The 24,946-nt window shown below is 35.5% G+C and overlaps 5 protein-coding genes and 1 pseudogene across 5 annotated transcripts; 2 read left to right on the forward strand and 4 right to left on the reverse strand.

Moving 5' to 3' along the window:
- Positions 1-1,596: 1,596 nt before the first annotated feature.
- Positions 1,597-2,201, forward strand: LOC106316805 (glutaredoxin-C10-like). Its single transcript, XM_013754673.1, has one exon. The coding sequence runs from the start codon at positions 1,677-1,679 to the stop codon at positions 2,097-2,099; it is 423 nt and encodes a 140-aa protein (XP_013610127.1). The 5' UTR covers positions 1,597-1,676; the 3' UTR covers positions 2,100-2,201.
- Positions 2,202-5,864: 3,663 nt separating this feature from the next.
- On the reverse strand, positions 5,865-8,429 carry LOC106316159 (beta-fructofuranosidase, insoluble isoenzyme CWINV6-like). The gene is made up of 7 exons (XM_013754031.1): positions 8,286-8,429; positions 8,014-8,022; positions 7,057-7,928; positions 6,812-6,970; positions 6,487-6,725; positions 6,318-6,408; positions 5,865-6,228 (listed from the first exon to the last, which is right to left on the reverse strand). Exons 1-7 carry the CDS (start codon positions 8,356-8,358, stop codon positions 6,037-6,039), a joined length of 1,635 nt encoding a protein of 544 aa, XP_013609485.1. The 5' UTR covers positions 8,359-8,429; the 3' UTR covers positions 5,865-6,036.
- Positions 8,430-10,389: 1,960 nt separating this feature from the next.
- LOC106315714 lies at positions 10,390-12,084 on the forward strand. The gene is made up of 7 exons (XM_013753516.1): positions 10,390-10,441; positions 10,697-10,815; positions 10,919-11,001; positions 11,102-11,223; positions 11,312-11,475; positions 11,514-11,635; positions 11,740-12,084. Exons 1-7 carry the CDS (start codon positions 10,390-10,392, stop codon positions 11,990-11,992), a joined length of 915 nt encoding a protein of 304 aa, XP_013608970.1. The 3' UTR covers positions 11,993-12,084.
- A 124-nt stretch (positions 12,085-12,208) lies between these two features.
- LOC106315715 (translation machinery-associated protein 22-like) lies at positions 12,209-14,269 on the reverse strand. The gene is made up of 7 exons (XM_013753517.1): positions 13,965-14,269; positions 13,559-13,657; positions 13,232-13,290; positions 12,960-13,041; positions 12,796-12,863; positions 12,565-12,648; positions 12,209-12,475 (listed from the first exon to the last, which is right to left on the reverse strand). Exons 1-7 carry the CDS (start codon positions 14,110-14,112, stop codon positions 12,419-12,421), a joined length of 597 nt encoding a protein of 198 aa, XP_013608971.1. The 5' UTR covers positions 14,113-14,269; the 3' UTR covers positions 12,209-12,418.
- A 1,147-nt stretch (positions 14,270-15,416) lies between these two features.
- Positions 15,417-16,709, reverse strand: LOC106315691. Its single transcript, XM_013753491.1, has one exon. It carries the CDS (start codon positions 16,589-16,591, stop codon positions 15,734-15,736), a length of 858 nt encoding a protein of 285 aa, XP_013608945.1. The 5' UTR covers positions 16,592-16,709; the 3' UTR covers positions 15,417-15,733.
- A 2,591-nt stretch (positions 16,710-19,300) lies between these two features.
- LOC106316286 lies at positions 19,301-22,352 on the reverse strand (annotated as a pseudogene).
- Positions 22,353-24,946: the final 2,594 nt, after the last annotated feature.

The following is a 24,946-nucleotide window of genomic DNA, read 5'->3' on the forward strand; positions in this document are numbered from 1 at the left end:
AAAATTGCTGAATTTCCAAAAAATATGAACTAGTTTGGTCTCTTCGAAATATCAACCGAAAGGATTATCTTTTGTTGGCTGCATATATAGGATTAGAGAAAACTAGAGAGACAACCCTCATTCTGAAAAACATCCACCGACTTGCTCTATCTTCTCCATTCTCATTAAAAGGTCGAAACTGCCTGTGTTTAGGTTCCTGCAATCTATCTAATAATTTTGTTCTTGAAAATGTTGGGAGTTAAACTTTTTCTTTAAAGTTCTTCGTTAAATATTTATGATACGTATCATCATCAATCCTATCCATCAAATATATTAATACATAATATATTTTCGTAAGATACCGTTGTCGATGTTGGCAGAGACATTGTCTGATAATCTGATACTGATGACGTCAAGTGGTTCGAGTTTTACCCCGAGTTAAAACAAGTAAAAGACGTCAGCATCAATTACTTATCATATATCTCCATGTGACCACTTCCCTTCTCCGCTAACTCTTTCACTCTCTCAGTTGTACTTTGTCTCCTCTACGTGTACTACACGCACCATTGATGTCCCCACTCAACGTGCGATTTTCGCAAACACATAAATAGCCAATAGTTGAGCAATAATTCTTTTAATTATCGACTAGCTAGTACAAATTAACTATACCCAAACCTGTAAATTTCTAGAAAAATTATGATTGAAAAGATAAAAGCTTTACTATTTGATATGTGCTAACATAGTTAACAACATGCAACAATTAACAAAACTTTTATTTCATGTAAGGTAGACAATGACATCTGCCATACATATCTCTTTTTTTTTTTGACATACATATTAATTACCTAATGAAATCTTAAGCGCTAGCAGTTAACTATTTGTTATATAGACCGAATAGTTCTCTTGTTCAAACAATGATTCAAATGATGTTATTAGTTAATTACATAGATGGTCCTAAACTTTTGTTCGCACATGTGCCAACATAAATTTTCAACAAGAAAAATATAATATATAACTACTTTTTGTTGCCAGCAGAGATCCATATTCAATATCTGTGTTTTGTCCTATTAGCAGGCATTTGTTAAAAATAATTTTTTTACGTCATGACTCGTGAGGGATTCAGACAATAAACAGCACGAAGTCGTAAGACTGACGATGATGCTGGCGTATTACGTATATACCAAGCTATATACAAATATTTCGAATCTCTCGAACATCCAACATGTACGCCAGATTTCATGGAAAACGCAAAACCATTCGTTTTCTTCTTTGGCTTCTATTCCTTTTTAACAAATTGATATACAATTGATACATATACAAACATTGTACACATACATGCTTACATATGTTGTTGTAATCAGATTCTACGTGTGAATTTTAACATCCGACAGCTGCGTAAATTATCTGAGCTCAATAGTTTTCTAAAATCTTTTTCATCTTTAATCTCTCTTCGAATGTTCTTAAACATTATTCTAAATGATGTCCATTCTTAGAAGCCATAAGTTGTGTTTCAGAAGCGACCAAGCTGACCTCAAGGAAATAAAAAAATTGACGAAATAATTATAAAATAAAGAGAATAAAATATATAATTACCTAATGGTTACGTCATTATAGCTATAGTGACACCCAATATATATTTCCATTTATGGTCCTTCTCATTTCGCGTTGACATCAACAAAACTCCCACTTTCTCTCTAATGAAGAAGATGCAAGGTTTATGGAACTTTCCTAACGACGACGTTTCGGTAGACCTGACGGTTCCTCCTACAGCACCACCACCGTTATCCTCCTCCACCGCCTCGACAAGCCTATCGTTCGATGAAGAGGAGACTTCAGAGTCGAAGATCGAACGGTTGATATCGGAGCATCCGGTGCTCATATTCACTCGATCCTCCTCCTGTTGCATGTGTCACGTCATGAAAAAGCTTCTATCGACCGTTGGAGTCCATCCAACAGTGATCGAGGTCGACGAAGAAGAGATAGCTTGCCTCGCTGTTCAAACCGCTCCGGTGCTCTTCATCGGTGGTGCTTGTGTCGGTGGGTTCGAGTCTCTTGTCGCACTTCACCTTAGTGGTCATCTAGTTTCTAGACTCGTCGAGGTTGGAGCCTTATGGGCATAATTGTGCTATTATGAAAATCTGGTAATAAAATCCATTGTATATTTCATGCTCTACTCTTTCTGTTCCTGATTATGAAACTGAAACACAAAAAAATGTTTTATTTTCCCGTTGTGTATTTTAATTTTATTTTCACTGGTATGGTTGTTTTCTTTAGATTTATCGCGTGTTGTGATTTCCTCCCTCATAAGTTATCAAATTTGCAAATTATTTCTGTTTCCTTAATTTCTGTTTCAAATTTAATGTTCATGTGAAGAGAAAATGAATTTTGTGATGATTGATCCTTCATGAAAATTTAATAATGACTTCTTAAATCATTAGTTAAAGGACAAAACTTAGGTTCACCCCCTAGGATGAACCTTTAAATTCACTCCATCATTTATGACCAATCAAATTAACACATAAATTACTAATTAAAAAATATTAAATTAAATAAAAAATAGCTACAAAAAATAAAAACGCTAATTTTAACGACGTTAACGCTTTCATCTAAACGCTAAACCCTAAATCTTAAATTCTAAACCACATACCCTAAATTCTAAATTCAAATCCAAACCCTAAACCCAAACCCTATACCCTAAACCCTAATCCTAGACCCTAAATCCAAATTATATACCCTGAACCCAAAAGCTAGACTATAAACCTAAACTCTATACCATAAACCCAAGTCCTAGATCCTAAACCCAAACCGTAAATCTTAAACCCAAATTATATACCTTAAACCCAAAAAATAGACTATAAACCTAAACTCTATACCATAAACCCAAGTCCTAGATCCTAAACCCAAACCGTAAATCCTAAACCCAAAATCTATACCCTAAACTCAAATCCTAGACCTAAAACCCAAAACTCAAACCCCAAACTTAGATGCTATAGGGTTTGGGTTAAGGTTTACGGTTTGGGTTTAGAGTCTAAGACTTGGGTTTAGGGTATAGGGTTTAGGTTTATAGTCTATTTTTTGGGTTTAAGGTATATAATTTGGGTTTAGGGTCTAGGATTAGGGTTTAGGATCTAGGATTAGAGTTTAAGGTTTACGGTTTGGGTTTAGGGTGTAGGACTTGGGTTTAGGGTATAGAGTTTAGGTTTATAGTCTAGTTTTTGGGTTCAGGGTATATAATTTGGATTTAGGGTCTAGGATTAGGGTTTAGGGTATAGGGTTTGGGTTTGGGTTTAGGAGTTTGGATTTGGGTTTAAAATTTATGGTATAGGGTTTAGAATTTAAGATTTAGGGTTTAGGGTTTAGGGTTTAGAGTTCACCCTAGGGAGTGAATCTAAGTTCTGTCCTTAGTTAAACTAAAAGTACTGATTAAGCAATTTTTCTTGGTAAATTTAGGGAAGCAAAAATGAAAAGGGGTCATTAGTACAATGGTTCATGATGATCGGTCTTCTTTATTGAATAATGACCTCGAAGTTATGAAAGTCTATATAGAATCAATTGGTTACCACGGAATCTGACTACTATCTTTTCCTTGAACAATATCGGTATTTGAGTATACCTGTTTATGTAATAGGAATTTCTCTTTTTCTAGTAGATTTTATATTGTGTGCAATAAGAGAGTTTGGCCCTAGAATCTTTATAGACTTTTAAAGTAGGTGGCACTCACAAGTCACAATTATTGCACAATCACTGCCGTTGGATTCTTTGATACGTGAAACCTCCCCTATATTTTGATTATGATTGATTGGAATTACAACTTACATATAATTGGTTAATTCATTCATTAATTTTGAATCGAATGTTAAATTCTCAACAATTATCTCACAAGACTCAAATAACTTACCTAGTTGAGAAAGTTATTCCTAGCCATAAATCATATTTACAGATAACTTTGTTTTATGTTGTTTTTTTTTTTGATCAACTTTTTTTTGATCAACCAACTTTGTTTTATGTTGAACAACAAATTTTACATAACCAATAAGAAAAATACGACCCTTAGATATGGGAGCTCCTCAGTGGTGGGGGGTTAGTTAGGAAAAATAAGTTATTTATTTTATTTTGAAACAACGACAATTTGTCACGAGTTTATTATTATTTCTCATCTACTTTGTTTAAAATATTCATTTAAAATAAAATATTCGTTTCTTTCGTAAAATGACAGTTTATATTTTATTATTTGAAATACGGTCTTTGATAGGCTAGTCTTTGACTCTTTGCACCTGTGCCGCGTTCCAACGGCAGCAACAGCATGTCACCATTACAGGAAGGACGAGAAAAAATTAAGGGATCAACTTGAATAACCTCATGATTCGATCGTTTAATGTGTTTATTATTGAAAATCAGAGTAGCAATAGTCAATGAGAGTCGAATGAAGTAATGCACAAACATTATATATGACAGCGACAATATTAGAAAGTGAGAGATACCGAAAGAAATCGGAATGATTAAAGGCAACATAAATGAAGGTGAGGTTACAATGGCCACAGTTTAAAGTATACAGAAAAGACAAGTGTCTAATTAATCTATGTGGTTTCTCTTTTCTAAATTTTTTGAGACATCTCCACCACAAATTCCAAGAGGGGACACTGATTAAATTCGCATTACTAAAAAAAGATTTTTCTTATTCTTCCAAAATCCATGTTGATAACAAAAACTATAGGATGAAAAATTGGTGTTAATTTGGTGTATATTTATGTTTCAACTCGAAGAAATTTTAGGTCAAAAATACATAAAAGCTATTATTGATAACTTATTTTGATAAGCCAAAGGGATGTTGTAGTCATTACAAACATGGCTCATTAAGTTTCGTTTGAGTTGATTTGGGCTTTTCTCATGCTCCAAGCTTCTAAAGACGACATAGGATCACACCCTTTGCTCCATGATTGAATACGTAAAGCCTAGCTTCTTCACCAATTGCCATTTTTGGATAAACCATAGACATTATTACACTTCTTCATCCTCCCCCATAGCTCTCTGTGACAGAGTGATCGATCTAGCAACCAAAAAAAAAGATCGTCATTCAACGGTGAAATACTGACAAAGGTAACATGTGTTCCAAAGATGAAACGTAGGTTTATAATAACCAAGGACCAGAGGTGGCAAAAAAAAACAAAAAGATGAAAATTAATTCTTTATTTAGGTAAAATAGATATGTGAGAGTATTGTTGCACATCGGATCAGAGAAAAAATATAACATAGTAAATAATAACCGTTGAGCCAAAGTTTTAGGAGCTTGATAAATGGAAGGAAGTTCGGTAAGGCTGGAAGTTTTCATGATTATCAAAAGAACCAGCTTCCATTGTTTCTAGTTTCTGTTTATACAGTGTATATACTAGAGTTTTGATCTTGTCAAGAAAATGTTATAGGGTTGTGTATTTATAGTGCCATTGGCGTTTGCCACCTCTTCGATCTGTCCAAAAGTTGAAGCAAAGTGAAAGAAGTTTTCGAGGTATTTGTTAATTGTATTTTTGTTTCAATTATTAAGGTTTGTGGTCATTGGTCTTTGTTAAATATATTACTCGGACCAGGTAGCTCATATATATTATTCATTTTGTTTACGTTTTTGTCTCATTCATTTTGTTTAATTTAAATTTTGGGAACATTTGAAGATAGGAAATGGGATAATGTACGTTTAATTTGTTTGGTCAATAGTCTTTGTTATGAAATGAATTATTCACGATTTATCACTAATCTCTAAACTATTTTACTTCATAACAGTGTGATGCTTCGCGAAGTCCTACTTGCTTACAAAAACTTATTGGCGAAAAGAGGCATGCTGATAAGCATGATTTTAATATATAACTCGAAAAGAAAGTAGTGCAAATTCAATATTATGATAAACACACCAATAACTCATCAGATTTAAAAGAAGAAGAAACAAAAGAACACACACCAATATCTTGAACACAAGACACGGATAAATCTTAAAACAAGTTCATAAAAGTACAGGAATCATCTTTAGGCAGTCCAAAGATTATTATTAGCAGCATTATCACTGATAAATTAAAGTGCGTTTAAATTGACTTCAGCAGTTCTCATGCTCCAAGCTTCCAGAGACGAAATGGTCACACCCCTTGTTCCATCATTGAACACGTAAAGCTTAGCTGCTTCACCAATTGCCAATTTGGGATAAACCCTAGACGTTATTACATTTCTTCCTCCTGCTCCATAGCTCTCTATAATCGAGTGATCAATCTATATGAAAACAATAAAACAAATGTTTTCCTAGTTAAGTTGTTTAAAATAAAAGAAGTGACATTGCAAAAAGGCTGAATTCAACTCACCAAACATCTCAATGAGATCTTCTCATGTCTTGGATCAATATCTAGGACTGTTCCATGTGCAGATTTCCTTGCGTTGTCTCTCAACGAAGACCTACATTTCCATTTGTTAAAATGAAACATCAGATTTACATTAGAGAAAGAAACATTTGGTTTATAGTTAAAATCTTACTTATTCTCATCGCTGCCCATTACAACCGAATATCCATTTCCACGACGAATTATTTTGAAGAAAATTGCAGTTTGTTCAGATAAATCACTGGTAGCCAATGCTAGCAACCCAAAAGGTCCATAAACACATCCAACCGAGCTGTCACGGTCGAACAAAACCGCATCATCAACATGATCAGAATCAAGTACTTGGGGGTTGCCTTCCAGAACAGGCAGATCAAAAGTCACTTCTACGTCAGCCTTAACAACAACAAGAGAAAGATAAGAAGATACACAAACAAATATAAGTTCTTAATTCCTGACAAAAACAATATGCACAAACTTACTTGTGCTGCAGTGATGCCTGATATTTCAAGAATCGAGCAGCCTGCGAGATGCGTGTTATCCAAGCTAACTTGATTAGTCCTAAGATAGTTGATTTCTTCGATTGGCCATTGTATCAGCCTCGTCCCACTTGTGTCCAGCCACATCTCCCTAGGAAGAGACTAAAGCAAAAAAAAAAATAAACCAATTCAATAACTTTCTGGACAAGTTATCTGTTTGACCACTTTTAAACCTAGAAAACATTTACCAGAAGGCCAGACCATCCCTTCGCGATATCATCTTCCACGCTATCAGTCTCTACAACCCATCCCCAGTTGATCCTCCGATTCTTAACACTGTCAAAGAAGGCCTTAGAAGCATAGAACGTTCCATGATCATACCTCAAATCAGCAGTTGTGTTAGTGAACTCAGAATCAGCTGCAAAGTCTTCATTCTCAGAAGAGTATGTACCAATAACATAGCAATCATGGCCTCCAAAACTCGATTTCAAGACATGCTTCACACCAGCATTGTTCACCGATGTCTCTACACCTTCTTTACCGGTAATAGAAACCGGGAAAAAATCAGGACATTCCCACATTCCTGTGTCTTGTGTCGCAAGTAAAGGAGTTGGATACTTTGTCCATTCCACAAAGTCTTTACTTCTGTACAAAACCGCCATTCCTCTCTCAGTGTTTATCTCCTTAGCTCCCACGATAACTCTCCAGATCCCATCTTGTCCTTGCCACCCGGTTGTAGGGTCACGGAAACAATCGTGAGGGACGTCGTGTGGCGGAAGCATCACAGGATTGTTCTTTGGCTTTACCCACTCACGAAGCAAAGGGTCGGAAGCATCCTTAGGTTCGGCAAGAACTGTAACCTGGCGTCTGTCAAGCTCCTCGTGTTCCTCGAGTCCAGTGTAGAGAATTACTGGTTTGCCATCAGGGAGGATAGTGGCGGATCCAGACCAGCAGCTGTGTCTGTCAAAGGACGCAGTAGGAACAAAGGCTGGTTCGAGTTGGATCCAGTTGACCATGTCTTGTGAAACAGAGTGTCCCCATATCATTATCTCACTGAATCGGGGAGACAAGTTATTGTGCTGGTAGAACATATGGTAGAATCCTTTGTAATACATTGGCGCTGAAACCACATTTATAGAATAAATATTACAAATTTTAGATATTCGTTGAATCACAAGTTAAGAGTTTGTAGAATTATTATTTACCGTTTGGATCTTCAGAGATTCCAAGATGCATCAACGTAGCAAGAGTGACATACAAAAAAAAAGACGAACAATTATCTTTATTAATTACTTAAGAACATCAAAACTAATAGTTAGTCGTGTTGTATAAAATTAATAACCCTATTCAGTGATCAGTTGTATAAAGTATAGTGTATAAATTAGCCACAGATTGGTTTATGAAATAACAGTACATTAGAGATCTTTGACATTATGATAGATATGAATATAAATAAGAGAGAAGAAAGAAATGTTACCGTTGATCCAGTTTCTATGAGGTTGGAAATGGAAGGAAGTCCTGTTAAGCACGCCGTTTCCATGTTGAGCCATTGAAGATCTTACTCTGTAACGGGAACTGATCCTGGGGGCTTATGAACAATGTGTCTTATGTATTATAAGTGATCTTGACGTCTTGCCAAGAAATGATTATAGAGTCGTCATGAAATTTCGTTCCATTTATGATGCCAATAGCGTTGACATTGACAACTTCTTCTTATTTTGTCGTATGCTCGAAGTATCGTGCAAGAAACTCTAAAATAGTTTGTTAATTGTTTCTCGGAAAGAAAAGAGATAGTTGTTAATTAAATTTATTCAGATCATTAGGTGTTTTAGTCCTTGGTATGATGTCATTTCTACTAAACTTTTGGATTTTTTGATTAAATTGTAATTTCTATTATTGAGGAAACTTCAGCAGACGGGGTTAAGTGTATTTTTAATCAACTTGGTCGATGGTCTTTATTGATGTATATTAACAATAAATTTCTATTGTCTTAAGCTCGAAGTATCATGGGATAAACACTGAGGATAATCGTTATTAATTTTTTTTAAACTCTCGGTATGTTTCTTTTAGATCATAATCGTTATTAATTTTGTTTTTGTCAACACCTATTTTTAAAAATCAAGTGATGGTCGAGTTTAGATCGATCAGAAAAACAAAAATTCTCTGTCCGGCTGGATCAGCTCTATATGGAAAAGAAGGACGGCATCACTTCTCGCCTCCTTTGCTAGATAGTATGCTCGGAAGTTTCCTCGCTCTGGGATATGAGATAATCGTTACTCTCTCCGATTTTTTATATAAGTCATTTTAGAGAAAAAATTTTGTTTCAAATTATATGACGTTTTCGGTTTTCTATGTAAAATTTATTAATACTTAATGTTATATGACCAATGATAATATACCTTCTATTTTATCATTGGTTGATTTGTGGTTAGATAAATAATTAATGATGATTTTGTTTAAAAATTATAAAAAACTAATGATTTCTTAATCTATGTGCACAATTCTAAAACGACTTATATTAAAAAACGGATGGAGTATTAATTATGATACTTAATGTTGTAACTATTCCTGGCTGTTTATTTTTATTTTGTTGAGTCTTTGGTCTTTGTTAATAAAACATTTGAAGTGAAACGTCTTTGGAGTAAATGCAATTAAATATCATTTTGTATGATTGAGGACGCTTCCATCAGATCAGGCGGGGCTAATATCTTTTAAACCAACTTGTTCGATGGTCTTTGTTTTTTTTTTAACAGCGAATCATTCATTCTATCATAAGTGAAGTAAGTTCATGACCAGACTAGTCATACAAAAACGCATAATATCACATACTGCAGAATTACACATTTACACTAGTACAAAAGAGAGAAAACCATTAACTACTAGAGATTTGATCGATACTAGTAGGTACCATTTAAGAAAAAAATGTAATAGACCTCAATCCTTCATGATTCAAAGGATCTTCAAATGTAATAGTCGATGGTCTTTGTTTATTTATTAAAAGAATTCTCTTTTCAAAAAGACAACCTGCGATCAGGGCCGGTACTGGGCAAAGCCGAATGAAACATTCGCCTAGGGTCCCAAATTTTTTTGAAAAAAATTATATAAGAAAAGGCCCCTAAATTGTTTTTTAAAAATCCCCTAAATTTATATAAAAAAAAGTTTTAATGAAATTTTTACTAAAATCGTATAAGGCCTCCAAAATCTCAGGGCCAGCGCTGCGATATAAAAAAGGAGAAAGCATTTCTATGTATACTCCTGTTCTTAGTATTATTATTAACTTAGATGTTTTGGTAAAACTCCAATGTATCGTGTTAGATCTTTTTAGTTTTTTTTAAATAAAAAGTTGCTTTACATTTTAATCTATAAAAAGTTGGACAAAAAAAAAAACAAAATTCTAGAAAGACCAAAAATACATTTTCATAAATATTTTCTTCATTGTAAATACAAACTTACATTGTACATTTTTGACAGTGTAAATCAAGCGGTAAAACTTTAATTGCAGTCGCCGAGGGTGTTGTAATTGTAACGGACAACGGTCACGCCTAGAGACCCGCATCGAAACGTTACTCTTCCACGCGCCGATGTCGGAGACACGTTGGAATCGATCTAGCAATGAACGAAGCGACAACTCCGGTAAGTTTCATCTCATACATGACCCCCCTCAACGTATCCCTAAACTGTACCATTGTGTGTTTGTTCCATACGTTTAGACCGATCATTCATGTTAGATTGTTCGTAGAGGTTATGTCATAAGCTTTGAATGTTTGATCTGGAGTCACTTTTGTTTGATCGTATAAATTTCCAAACAAGCTTTTCTTTTATGAGATTTTTATAGCTGCTTGAACATTGTTGGTGATCGAATGATGTTTTTTTAGCTTCTGTCCGTAGAGATTCAACACAGAAGAGTTGTAATAGAGAACAGTCATGGTGAGAAACTCGTGGGAGTTTTGCATGATACCGGCTCCACTGAGACTGTTGTCATCTGCCATGGCTTTCGTTCATCAAAGGTTTTCATCTTCTTTTATTAATTTTGTAGCATTCTCATCAGTTTTCTTCTTCATCTGAAAATTTGGTTTTGTTTTATTTTCATCTAATACTATAATCTTGTAGGATCGGATTCCAATGCCGGCCATTGCGAATGTCTTTGAAAAGGCCATGATCAGTTCTTTCCGGTTTGATTTCGCTGGCAACGGGTGAATCCATTCTCTCTTGATTTTGAAGCAAATTGTAGTTTCTTTTTCTTTCTTTCGAAGTGGTGTAAGTGTGTTTACACATGTTAATGGGCTTCTTCAGGGAAAGCCAAGGATCATTTGAGTATGGCAACTATCGCCGTGAAGCTGAAGATCTGCGCTCTGTTCTGCAACACTTGCGTGGGGAAAACCGTGACATTTCTGCAATCATCGGACATAGCAAAGGTCTAAATAAAAACTTTAAACTAAGGAGGATGTAATGATTTTTTTTAATAGAAAAAAATATGAAAGACTGGAGCGTTGTTGTTGGCAGGTGGAAGTGTGGTGCTTTTGTATGCAGCAAAGTACAAGGATGTGCACACTGTTGTCAATATCTCTGGACGGTTTTTTCTTGAGAGAGGAATAGAAATGCGGCTTGGTAAGGACTACTTAAAGAGAATCAAGGAGAATGGGTTCATTGATGTTAGTAACAGAAAGGTAAATCTTCTTGTTAGAACATGGTTGGCGTATTTGAGACAACACCTTTCCTTTTTCTCGTTGCAGGAAAGTTTGAATATCGAGTTACTGAAGAGAGTCTAATGGACCGTCTCACAACCAACACTCATGAAGCATGTCTCTCAATTCATGAAAACTGCAGGTAGACTCTCCAAATCATTCTCATTATCATCAGACTACAAGGATTCGTCTCTTTTGGTTTCAGTATGATAGCTGAACAACTAATGACTTTCTTAAATATTACAGGGTGTTAACAGTTCATGGAACACACGATAGAATAGTGCATGTAACAGAAGCATCCGAGTTCGCCAAATACATAAAGAACCATAAACTGTGTCTTATTGAAGGAGCTGATCATGAGTTCACTTCTCACCAGCATCAGCTGGCTTCTACTGTTTTATCATTCTTCAAAATGGATCTGAAAAAAGATGAAGGTGGTATCAGTACAAGTAACCGAGACCGCATAAGATCAGCGCTTACGATCAAGCCGCGAATTTAAATAGCTTCGTTCAATACAGGCTGCCAAGATTAACGTTTAGGGTTGTCTGGTTTTAAGCACATCAAAAGTTCTTACGATTGATAAAGTTTTTTCATGTCAGTTAACTATGCACTCTCTGGTTGTCTTTTAAGGGATGATTCAATTTATACAATAAGCCAACCATCGATTCTTTGATCTGGATGTCCGTAATGGTGAATGCTGAAAATGGATGAGGAATAAAGAAAACATTCGTCATTTCAAAGCACATTTTAAATGTCATAAACAGAGATGCTTGGAGAAACCTGACAGGGATTATCACAACCTGAGAAAGAAAATAGTATATGAAATTCAACTATACGTTACGTTGCAAGTTATTATCTCGTAGCGTTTCCACCAAACACATGAACCTGCCATGCCCAAAAAGAAAAACCAGGCCAGAGGTGGTCATCAACCAGCTTGAACCTTCTTCCCATCTTCAATGAAGAAAATGGATCTTTCAGGTACCTGATTATAAGGCATTGCAACAGTCAAGAGATTTTAGGAAGGTCGTTTATTCATACCAAAAACAAACAAAGAAGGATAAGTAATGTTACATCGGGCCAAGTGTCTGTAATGAACTCAACGATGTCATAGATTATATCTCCTTGAACATCAATCTGCTCCTTTTCAGTTGGCCCCTGAAACAAAGAAACATAGATAACCCTAAAGCATAAGAGGAAGAAAAGGAGAGAAACCGAGTGGTGCTGGCGCAGTTACAAACTTCACAAAGCCAGGAGCACATAGCATATTATTCACATTTACTTTGCACTCCAAAATCTACATACCTTGACAACTGATGCTCCAGTGGCAAACTTCTTCCCAAGCTTTTTCGACGCATCACTGAGTTTTATCCCTGATGAACAAATTTTAAGGGCCAAAAGAATGAGGTTTGTTCCAGCTAATAAGAACATACTAAGATGTCTCGGCAAAGAAGCAAATAACAACTCACCAAACAGTTCCAGTCCTTTCACAATGGTGATAGACTTGCGCTTGTTGCGCACAACCTTTTCAATAATAACTTCTTGTCTATCCTATATATTATGATCCGTAAGCATTAGATAATTAGACAAAAAAGGGGTTTACATAAAAGAGAAAGCAAACCGAAATTATTATTTTTAGTCCATTGAAATGTGTGAGGGAATATCCAAGCATGTCTGTTATATAAAGTTCCATGAAAACTTGGGTAACATTCTAGAAAGGCGAGAGGAGAAGGTTACTCACTTTCTTTTTTAGTTTTCCCCCAGGAAGGCGTTTCACTTCCTCCTTCTTCGATGTCCCTCCTATAAATAAAATTTAAAACGAAATTGAGAAATTCAGATGAAGAAGAAGAAAAAAGCTGAATCCTTTCCACATATGCATCAACACAAATCAGTTAACTCTAAAAAGAACATTTCGCATTCATGTTTAACAGATTTCCCCAGCAAAAGAAAAAAACATTACAGATGCTTCCAGCCACTAAGCAATATATAGTTTGAAACTGTATATAGCAATGTAGTGTAACTGCAAATAAATGTGGGGACGCATGCATGGGCCCGAAGGGATACATACCAGACTGAGATGAAGAGGGAGCACCATCAGCGCCACCAGAAGAGATTCCAAGGGACTGGAGTTTGTCAGAGACATTATCTGCTGCCTTCTCATTAGCCTCTGAAAAACACAATTAATAATAATCCATATCAAATAATATTAGAAGTGCCGACATGATAGGAATGCCAACAGAACTGAACGGACCCATATGTTATATCGATCAAGTTTAAGACAGAGTGTGAATTTCTTATAGCCCTTCAAAGAATCGAGACAATAATAATCTAAAAGTTTGGATATTTAAGACGGGATTCAATCAAGAATCACTAGCCGACAATCTAAATCAAACTAGCTCAGATAAGTGGTCGAAGCTTTTTGAGTTAGGGTTTCGTAAAATAAAATAAAAATAAAGTAATTCAGGGTACCGTACCTTTGAGGAGATCAGGATAGAGATCGGGTGCGTTCTCAACGAGCCATGGCTTGCATCTTCCGAAATCGGGACCGAACTCGCAGTATTCAGCTGGAAGAGAGCAAACTCCGCAGTACAAAACCTTCGCCGGCTCCAGCTTCTCCGCCATGGATTACGATGATATTTCGATGTTCTTCCCTTTCCCGAAGCGAAGTTAGTGAATATGGGGAGAGAATCTGATTTCTACGGCGGGATTATACCACCAAGACGATGGTCTTGGAAACAGGAGGTGAGAGAAGTGAAAACGCTTAGAACATAAGTTGGGCCTCAAATACCATTTGGTTGGGCCTAGCCTTTTCTTCGTTTATGGGGGCTCTTCTAGGAACCGTACCGAACCGAACCAAACCGAAATAGATAATATGGTTTGTATTTGGTATATACCATACAAACCGAATGGATATGATTTTTAAAAAACCGTAGGATTTGGACATGGTTCTGTATATAACCGATAAAACCGATCAAAAAATAGAAACATGTAAATATGTATATATTTTATAACAACGTATAAAAATCATAAGTTAATTTTTTTTGCTAATAACTATTACCATATATTTTACAGTAATAAAATATTCATGATTTGTAAAACACTTGAACTATAATTAAATAACAATTCATCGCAAACATGCTTCTTATTTTCTTAGTCTTCTTTTGATCTTTTTGCTTTAATTTAGCATTGAATAAATTGAAATAAAGATTATAAATTTGACGATAACAATTAGTGGAAATTCTTCACAATTTTTTTTATCTATAAACGAATAGAAAGAAACATGACTTTGATGAACGCTAAATATGAAAGAATATAATAACTTATTTTTTGTGCTTCGTGCTTATGTTTTATTTTTTGTTTTTTATTTTTATTATCAAAATTTTGAGCTTTGATTTTAATTATAGATTTGATTATTTTATTAGATGATATAAACATTTTTTATTTTTGTTCTTTTATTTAAACTTATAATATTTTTTAATAAATGAATGTGTTGACAACAAGACTCTAAAATTCATATAACATGATCCCAAAATAAAGAATTATGTTTTTTGGTATAAAACCGAATAAACCAAAAACCGACGGTATATAAACCGAACCGAACCGAAGTAAATATGAATTTAGAATGATAGTTATATTTTACTAACCGAAATACCGAAAAAACCGAACCGATATCCGGATTGAACACCCCTAGGCTCTTCTTCAAAATATGGTAAAGTTGGTGAAATAATTAAGTTTTCATATGCACACGTCCTCTTAAATGAGCTGATATTAATGTGAGGGGGATCATATGGTTCAACATCTAACATTTAACACATCTTTTTCCATTGTGTTCCTCAAAATTGTCTCTTTCTTTATGCATCAACTGTTTACGTGTTGTATATCACCATCTTACTTTCAGTGCTCACTATTACTTGTCTGTTGTCAACTAATGCAGTCACTCCCATCTCCAGCGTTTTAGTCCTCAATAGTCAATACCATCATTATATATTACATTTATGCTTTGTATCCCATTCATAATTTAAATAAGAAACTCCCAAAAGAAAAAGAAAAAAACGAACAAAAATCCAAAGAAAAATTTCACAAGGCGTGAGTGGATTCCTCCGTCCTCTACTAACCACAACAAATCTCTCTGACTCTTCTCTGCAAATTTTTAACTAACACTGAGGAAGAGGTTTTCTCTTGGATCATTCCAACAGTTATATAAATCCAGAAAATGGCCCATAAATATCAATACTGAAATTTATCAAAAACTCCACTTCCAGACCTTGACACTCAGATCAGACTTACACTTACTTTGTTTCGAGGTCGCCACGGTCGGAGTTTTACCTTTAGGTACTGTCCCTTCGAATCCTCGACACGTCACTTTGATCTCCACTCCTTCGCTCTTCACCTTCCCCATTTGCATTTTCACCTTCGTCCTCATCTCTATCTCCAACCCCACGCGCGCCCTCGTCAGATCCGACTTCAGACGCCGAGCTTCTTCCGGATCCAGCTCACGCGCCGACGTAGACGTCGCGATCACGCCGCGAAACGTCCTCTTGTTCTTGTTATCGCTAAAGAAGCCAGGGACGGTGCCGTTCGCGAGCGTCTCCCCCGATTTCGCGGACTTGACGGTGACGGCGAAGGGGTTGTAGGAGAAGGTTAGGTGCTGGTTGGGATTCTCGGAGAGCAGAGTGAAGTTGAAGAACGAAGAGAGGTGGGAGACAGAAGTATCAGACGCGGTGGTGAGGTTCACGCGGCTGATTCGAAGCGACGGGACGGAGAACGACGGAGGACGAGGGTGGTAGATCACGTACACGGCGGTGGCGGCTATTGCGGCCATGAGAGCGAGGAGTAGGAAGATTAAGATGGACCAGAAACAACAGCAGCAGCAAACTCGCCGGCAGCTTGGGCGGGATTGGTGGTGGTGATGGCGACTGTAAGGCTGTGGACGGTAAACGGGGCGGTTAGCTGGAATGTAGACTTGAGGTTTCTGGCTAGACATGCCGTTACCGTTAACGGCAGTTGGAGCAGGAGGAGGAGGTGCTAAGGCAGCACCGGGTGGAACTCCATTAGTGGTGGCGGTTGGTGGCTTGGAAGCAGGGAAGACTCGGTCAGTCATCTTCAGTTTATGTCTATGTTCAGATCTGAGCACGCAAAACAGATATTTAGATAGAGAGAAAGAGAGAGCGGGACGAGTGAGAGAGAGAGACAACACTGAGTTTTTTTTGTGGAATCTTTTAATAGCTTTAAACTTGATTAGTTTTGTATCATTAATTATAAATTATTTTGCCTTTTACTTATTGTTTTTGGTTTTCCGTTGTGAAATGTGAATGTTCATGACTTCCATGCCAAGTTTGTGGAATCTTCATTGGGCGGTAAATAAATAGTTAATTAATTAATTTCTAACTTTTTCACGTTTAATAATTAATAATAACTGAAAGTAGACTACATAAGTACATACTAGTAGAATTTAGATGATTGCTATGATTGGGAAAATAATGTATTTTCTTGAGAAATGACGGGCAGTAATAACATTGTAGATGTAAAAAAATCTAAAGTGTCAAAAATAAAATAATGGAAACTGCAGACCACCGACAGATAGTGGTAGCAGTTCACCTTTTTCTCCAAATTGAATTTAAGCAGTGCAGGGTTTAAAAAAAAAATTGTGTGCAGATACTGGAGTAATTGATTAGGGATCCGAAAGTTGGTATTAACATGTAAACCACTCTAATTAGAATAAGTATTTTTCTTCAGAGAGAGTAAATCCCAAGTCAATAATTATTTCAACGCCTCATCGGCAATGCTGCTCTGATTTCAATTATGTTAATCCTTTATTTTCGTGCTCTCAGTTCCCAAGATTATTAAATAAAGTACTAATTCAATAGCTTGAACTATACTGGTAGTTACTCTCTCTTTGCTTAGATAAGTTGTTTAGGTAAAAACACGCATATTAAAAAATCATTGTTTTGTCTAGAAAGTACCATTAAAAATATCATTCAATTAATTACAAAATAGATTATCAAATAATGATTGGTTGCACGGTTTTTAATAAAGTAAAAAATTATTTAAAAAAATAAAAACATCTTATATATTAGAACTTCAAAATTCTTTAAAACATCCTACATTTAAAAAAGGAGTTAGTAATTTCTATCCAATATTTTATCTTTACCAACCCGCGAGTGTGTTCTTCAAAATGTCTGAAGTCTGGACAGATTACTGATACATCATACATGGGAAAATAGTTTATTCCCTTATGAACTAGTTGTTCCCGGTTTTTTCACACATGAATTTTTAAGTCATGTCAAAAACCACGTGAACAATAGAAAATGACTTAATCCCTTATGAACTAGTTGTTCCCAGTTATTTCACACACAAACTTTTAAGTCATGCCAAATACCACATGAACAACTCTATTTTTTGAATTACATGCACAAACTATTGATTTTAAAGTAATTTCCCTAAAACCGTATTTGTGTTATTTAAACGTTAACTTGGTTTATGATAGGTGGAGAGACGGTTTAAAGAAAGAAGAGCGGCAAATACTAACTTACCAATCTCCATGTATTGTCACAAGGAACTATAAAATTCGCGTAGTCTAGGACGCTTGATTGGTTCCGTAAGCAGATGTTACTCTCATGTTTCGGTCCTGCAGGAATTTATATATTCTCCTCAATCAAGAAATTAATGTCATATGATCTCTTTATATGCTTTATGTCATATAACTCAAAAATATCTACCCAACCAGTTACTATGTCATATAACTTGAAAATGCAGAATAAAATTTTTTTATCCCTCGATTGATGATGAAGAGTAAAACGATTTCTGAAGAAGAAGAAGAGCAGTTGACAAAAAGAAGAAGAACAAAATGACATAGTATTCTATTTTTATCAACCTAAATGAAACCGACTATCTACTTGTCATAAACCAAGTTAACGTTTAAACAACACCATTTACTGTTTTAGGAGAACTAATTTAAAATCAATAGTTTGTGTATGTAATTCAAAAAATAGAATTGTTCATGTGGTTTTTGGCATAACTTAAAAGTTTGTGTGTGAAATAGCCGGAAACAACTAGTTCATATGGAATAAATTATTATTTCATTGTTCATGTGGTTTTTGGCATGGCTTAAAAGTTCGTGTGTGAAAAAATCGGGAAAAACTAGTTCACAGGGGAATAAACCATTTCCCGTCATACATCCGATAACAAATGTCAAATAGTATTGTTTATTCTAATTAATAACAAGTGGCAAAATACTGTTTTCTGCTCTTGATCAATACTACTAATACTAGAATGTTGGTTATGGAAAGTTTGGGCCTTGTATTTTGTTACACTTTCTCTTCGGCTCTTGGATGAAAGCGTTTGTTGAGTGCAACGAACAGATCAAAACCGTTTCGTAAACCCATGGAGTTCTCAATATAAAATTTTCAAAATACATATTTATATATATGTATGTATAATAAATATTAGTATTTAATTGTGTATATTTTAAAATAGCATTCAACAAACGTTTTTACACAACATGCAATAAAAAAACTCGTTTCAAAAACCTGCTCTGTAAACCGTACTACTCTTTTCCTCTCTAACGAGAACTAAGAAGCATCTCTTCCACAAATAGTTTACAAAAGATGGGTATTCACGTCAAATATTTATGTTATTACGCCGTGATGATGGATTCTCAAGATACTTGTCACTGCTCATATGATATGACAGAACAAAGAAAGAAGTAAAAAAGACATGTGCGACTGTGAAATCAGCTACTTCTGTTTTACTGAAACATGGTTCTTCAGATATAGAGATACAGAGAGCATAGTGAATCAGATACGCACAATACAAAAGATCAAACAACAACTAAAACTTATAATGTGATAATCTGTCTGATGCGAAACAAAATTATTTCGAATCATCAGAAATTATTTTAATCCAACCTTCTTTCTTTGCAGGCCTTCTAGTTTGGTTGGTTGATTTTCTTCTTTGAGATTCTTCCCTTAGGTTTAAGAAAGCTATACAAAATAGGGAATAAACAATACATAATTAATTGATTCACTGAGACCAATCTAGTATATAGTTTTACTTTAGAAAAAAAAAACAGTTGAGAAGATTACCTCTTTAACGACGTGTGGTGCTTATCCTTCTGCGTTTGGTTCCACCAAAAGGGTTGATAAACCATTCTGGTTTGTAGGAAACCATTATGTATCCCATCGTGAATCCAAATGCAATACCAGGTATGAAACCAATTGCAGCTGCAATCCAACTTATCACCTCCTCTTGACCATCTTCTTCTTCCTTTGACATTTCAGACGGTTGTGATGTTTTCCCGTGGATATGATCTACACAAACTTCTTCAAGCGAAGGGCCATAAAGTCCCAGGTTGCCCTTGAAAGAACTGCAGGGCTGCGTTCGAAACTGAGTGCCCCCTGGCACTAGCCCCACAAGCTGGTTATGAGAGAAGTTCATGTAAGAAAGGTACGAGAGGTTCCCTAGCTCTTGTGGAATTTCTCCCGTAAGCTTGTTTTTGGAAAGGTCCAGTGACTCGAGAGACGAGAGGTTCCCCATAGACGATGGGATGTGGCCGGTGTAAGCATTGCCTGATAAGTTGAGCACGTGAAGCTCTTTCAATAAACCGATGGACGATGGAATCACTCCTTCAAATTCGTTCTCCGAAAAGTCTAGTGCGGTGTAGATTGTTAAGATGCGTACCAACTCCATCTCTATGCCTTTATTCATCAAAACTATTGAATCGGAATAGTAGCTTGTACCCATGTACTGTCCGTAAGATTGATCTCCATCTTTTCCAATAGAGTGCATTGCCGTCCAGTTCAGAAAGAAGTTCGATGGCGACGTTCCATTGAAGCGATTATGCGATATATCGATGATCCGCAGTTTAGAAAACCGAGTTTGATGTATCGGTCCATGGAACGCATTGGAGCGAAGGACAAGAACTTGTAGCTCGGGGAGAGAACTCAACCAGGATGGAAACGTGTCGTTGAATATGTTGCTTTCCACATTCAAAACTTCAAGAGAAGAACTATTGATTAAAGATGTTGGAAGCTTTTCCACCAGTTTGTTATGACCGATGTCCAAAGACTTTAGACGTCTGGATATAATCTTCTTTGGAAGACGTCCGCTTAGACGATTTTGTCTAAGATTCAGAGCTTGGAGAACACTGCTGAACTTTCCGAGTGGGAATGAACCGTTGAATTTGTTGTTGGATAAATCGAGAACGGTGAGAGAGCGCAACTCGCATATGAAACTGGGGATCCTGCCCGTGAAATTGTTGCTGGCGCCGGAAAAGTAATCCAGAGAAGATGATTGCCGGAGTTTTTTCGGACTTTCGAAGCTGGTGAAAGTGTTGTTGGAGAGATTCAGGTAAGAAAGAGTTTGATAGCTCCCATAACCATCCAGGGACTTGACCTTTTGATTTTGTTGTTGGAAATGTCTAGTCTCCACATGTTGTGTTGAGTTCGTATGAACCCTGGAAACTCGGTGGTGATTCCGCATCCTGACAAGTACAGCTCTCTTAATAACGGAGGATCTGAAAATGAACTTCTCTTTTCATACGTGACGTGGTTTCCCGTGAGATTCAGAAAATCGAGTGACTTGAAACGTGATAAGATAGCATTCAAGTCAATCGCAGTGGCGGTGTTCAAGTCGGAGATGTCGAGTTCTTCTATTGACTTGAGGTTCCAGAGAATGCTAAGGTCAACTACTGAGCCTTGGGTGTTGAGATGCGAAAGGTCAAGTGTACGAAGGTTGACTAATTTGGAGATGGATCTGGGAATCGATCCCACGAAGTTGTTATTCCCAAGGCGTAGATCTACTAGCTCTGATGATAATAAAGATACGTTCCCGAACTCAAGAGTACCGTTTAGTTGGTTATATTTCAAACTAACGCAAGTCAAAGAAGGGATGCTAAAGAGGGAAGAAGGAAGAGTTCCAGTAAAAGCGTTCCCACGTATGTAAAAGATCTCCAGGTTGGAGAGCGAGCTTATGTTGGGTGGAAGCATGCCTGTGAACTGGTTGTCATCGAGTGATAGATATAACAATTTTGTTAGGTATAGTAGCGTAACAGGAAAGTTACCACTAAGCTCGTTCTCTTCAGCGGATAAGTCGGTGAGATGTTTCAATCTGCCGAAAGAAGATGGGATTTCACCGACGAAATTGTTTGCTGAGAGATCGAGTAAGGTCAGATGTGAAAAATTTCCCAAGAATGATGGAATTTCACCAGAAAAACTGTTTTCGCATATACTAAGAAAGGTGAGATGATGAGAAAGGTTTGCAAGTGAGTATGGAATTTCACCAACCAAGTTGTTAGCACAAAGTGTAAGAGCGGTGAGATACGAAAGGTTTCCAAGTGAAGATGGGATTTTACCAATAAGTTTGTTCTGGGAGAGATTGAGAATGGTGAGGTTATAAAGGTTTCCAAGTGAAGATGGGATTTCTCCGTTGAAAGCATTTTCCGAAAGATCAAGTGTGGTTAGCTTAGAAAGATTTCCAAGCGAAGATGGAACGTTACCACTGAAATGATTGTTTGAAAGGTCAAGAGTTGCTAAAAAAGGAAGGCTTTGAAACCTCAGAATACTACTTTTGGAATTGAGCTGGCCATAGATGCAGTTGCCACTAAGGTTCAGCTCGATCACATCCCCAAAACTGGCATCACATCTGATACCATCCCAAGAACAGCAGTCGCTGTTATTCACCCATGACACCGTCCGGTCAAAACAAGGCTTCTGAATCTGGAACTCGTTCTTCAACTCCAGAATTGCTTCCCTTTGTTCAGGATGGCACAAGTGCCTAGCAGGAACCGCAAACTCATCACGAAATAAGAAGAGGAAACAAAAGGAAATAGGAATGAGACTAATTGATTTCACAGAGCCTTTCATATTCGAAAATGGAAACAGTGAAGAACATATTTTCATCCCCGCCTTTTTTATATTACATAAATCTCCCTCACACCACAAAATTCTTCTCCCGTTTATTAACTACTCGTATGACTTTTCTCCCTTTTGGTAACGACGACTCACATGGTTGACTTGACAATTGATCCAAATTCATCTGAAGATTAATTTTGTTCTTATAGCTTAATTAGTTTGTACTTATCCTAATTAAATTTCTATAACCAAAATAACTCTCTAACTTTTTTTGACCAAAAAAAAACTCTCTAATTTACTCTCGCTGCCGCATATCAACGATTATAGTGCTAGTTAATTTGTTGACTACGCAATTATCGTGCGAAAACTCTGTTTCCATCCAAACTCTATTACTTTCATATCTTTATCTTGCATTACAATAGCTTTTTTTTATGAATACAATTAAACATTCATATTAAGAAATTGAAAATTTTGAATAATGTACATTCATTGAAAGTTTGAAACAGACAACTTTTAGAAAGTGACAACAAATAAAACCTAACGTAATTCATTTTTAGTCAATTAAACAATAAATTAGAATGAAGTTTCAAAGATCAAACTGTTAGACTCCCACCTAAATAAATACAAGAATGTAATTGTCACGGGGCATTAACAAATGAGTTTACGACTTTTCTCTCGGTTTGCTCATTACTTAAATGACCGGAAGCACTCAATACACAACGTATAAAGATACGTTCAATTTATACTCAGGTTATATGACCGTACAAAAACATGCATGTAATTTCGAAAATTTCAAATAACATATCTATTTTTTTTTTTTTGTAAAATCACATAATCTGCCGCATCATCTAATTTTGCTGACAATGATGCCACATATATAATTTTTGTTAAAAAATAAATGAAAACAAAATAGTCATTTTATAAAAATAGTTTTTAGAAAATGTAAAATTTATTAAAAATTTTTTTTTTATTTTTTTGTCAGCAATTTATAAATTTTTATAATTAAATAATAAATTTTAATCTTCTATAAAAGATATATTCGTAAATATTATATAATAAATTTACATCATAAATTCTAGAAATGTAGCGTTCGGATATCCGTTGGGGGTTCGGGTCGTGTTTTTTGGATTTTTGTTCTATTTTGAAAAACATCCTAGGACCTATACTAGTGTTTTTTGTAACTATGGATCAGATAGGATATAACACACTGGTTCATACCAATTTTTATCACATCATAGAGCCTATAAAATAACCATATATTATTCAGATTCGAGTTATATCATATCGATTTGGATAATCCGAAAATAAAATCTAAAATTTATAAGCAAATCATAAGAAATATATACTTATTTATATATAATTAAATATTTGAAGTATATATTTATTTTTAAAATATTTATATTGTATATTATTTTGGACATTTGGATCGGTTTCTTTGGATATTTTTCTGATTTTTTGGATTTTCGAGTTTTTTTCAGTTACCTGTTCATATTTGATTAATAACACTTCGGGTTTGGATATGTTTTGTAACACCATACAAGATCTATCCGGGTACGTTTTACATTTAGGACACGGTACATATTAAGTTTTTTTGGTTTTTGGTTCGGATTTTGTGTTACGAATTTTATGCCTTGCCCTAAACACAACCATGATTAATCGAGAGTAACACAACTGAAACATTGGCATTGAATTTGAATCATTACAACACATTTATAACTCTTGTAAGGACGGTATTGTGATAGGATCAAAACTATGCTTGGGCGTTCGGGTTCGGATCGTATATTTCAGATTTTTTAGTTTTCGGGTCCATCCTCCTAGGTCCCATTCTAATAACTACAAAGTATGTGTTAGATCTGGATAATAACACTTTGGGTTCGGTTCTAATTTGTAATACATCCTAAACCCCATAAATTAGTCATACACTACAAGAAAACATGACCTTAACGACTACAGTATTAGTAGCTAGTTGGTCGTAATATGGGCATTACGAAAAATTAACTTCGAAAATCGATTGGTCGTAATTAATTATTAGAGGCACATTGGTCGTAATATTACGACTAGAGATATTAGTCGTACACTGGTCGTAACCTTACGACAAATTTACCTCTAATGTCGATGCTTATTAGTCGTAAGGTAACGACCACTTTACATCGACTTTAGATGTTCATTGGTCGTAAATTTGACCAACTTTATTTATTTATTTTCAAATTTTGTATTTATTTACAAATTTTATATATTAATTAAAATCAAATGTTTAAATTTAGTTTGATTTAATTTTTTTTAAATTTGATAAAATTAAAAGAAAATATCTAACATCCGTAAACATAATAATATCCATAATATAAAACATTCAAAATACAAATTATTAATTAAAACCGAAAAAACTAAGCATTAAGATTTATTTTGTCGAAGAAGTCGGATGATGTGCCGGAGGTAGAAGCTGATGGATCCGGCTGTCCGAGAAAGGTACTCCCGTAAGAGTTTCTAGGCGCAAGGTTCCTAAGTCTCTTTCTATCGCCAGCCATAGCAATATCGTCAATCTGGAAAAAAAAACCAAAAAAAATAGATGGTTATAAACAATTCAATTTTTTATATAAAAATAATCT

The sequence above is a fragment of the Brassica oleracea genome, chromosome C9, assembly GCF_000695525.1.
Source record: "Brassica oleracea var. oleracea cultivar TO1000 chromosome C9, BOL, whole genome shotgun sequence".
NCBI lineage: Eukaryota > Viridiplantae > Streptophyta > Magnoliopsida > Brassicales > Brassicaceae > Brassica > Brassica oleracea.

Excerpts from the sequence above, each read along its gene's own strand:
- LOC106316159 (XM_013754031.1), bottom strand. The coding sequence starts at position 8,358 with ATGGCTCAACATGGAAACGGCGTGCTTAACAGGACTTCCTTCCATTTC. Across the intron at positions 6,971-7,056 it reads AGGGATGGTCTGGCCTTCTG|TCTCTTCCTAGGGAGATGTG; the intron begins GTAAATGTTTTC and ends TTTTTGCTTTAG. Across the intron at positions 6,409-6,486 it reads ATGGGCAGCGATGAGAATAA|GTCTTCGTTGAGAGACAACG; the intron begins GTAAGATTTTAA and ends ATGGAAATGTAG.
- LOC106315715 (XM_013753517.1), bottom strand. The coding sequence starts at position 14,112 with ATGGCGGAGAAGCTGGAGCCGGCGAAGGTTTTGTACTGCGGAGTTTGC. Across the intron at positions 13,658-13,964 it reads CTATCCTGATCTCCTCAAAG|AGGCTAATGAGAAGGCAGCA; the intron begins GTACGGTACCCT and ends TGTGTTTTTCAG. Across the intron at positions 13,042-13,231 it reads GGGGAAAACTAAAAAAGAAA|GATAGACAAGAAGTTATTAT; the intron begins GTGAGTAACCTT and ends CATAATATATAG.
- LOC106315691 (XM_013753491.1), bottom strand. The coding sequence starts at position 16,591 with ATGACTGACCGAGTCTTCCCTGCTTCCAAGCCACCAACCGCCACCACT.
- LOC106316805 (XM_013754673.1), top strand. The coding sequence starts at position 1,677 with ATGAAGAAGATGCAAGGTTTATGGAACTTTCCTAACGACGACGTTTCG.
- LOC106315714 (XM_013753516.1), top strand. The coding sequence starts at position 10,390 with ATGTCGGAGACACGTTGGAATCGATCTAGCAATGAACGAAGCGACAAC. Across the intron at positions 11,224-11,311 it reads AATCATCGGACATAGCAAAG|GTGGAAGTGTGGTGCTTTTG; the intron begins GTCTAAATAAAA and ends TGTTGTTGGCAG. Across the intron at positions 11,476-11,513 it reads TTGATGTTAGTAACAGAAAG|ACAACACCTTTCCTTTTTCT; the intron begins GTAAATCTTCTT and ends GGCGTATTTGAG.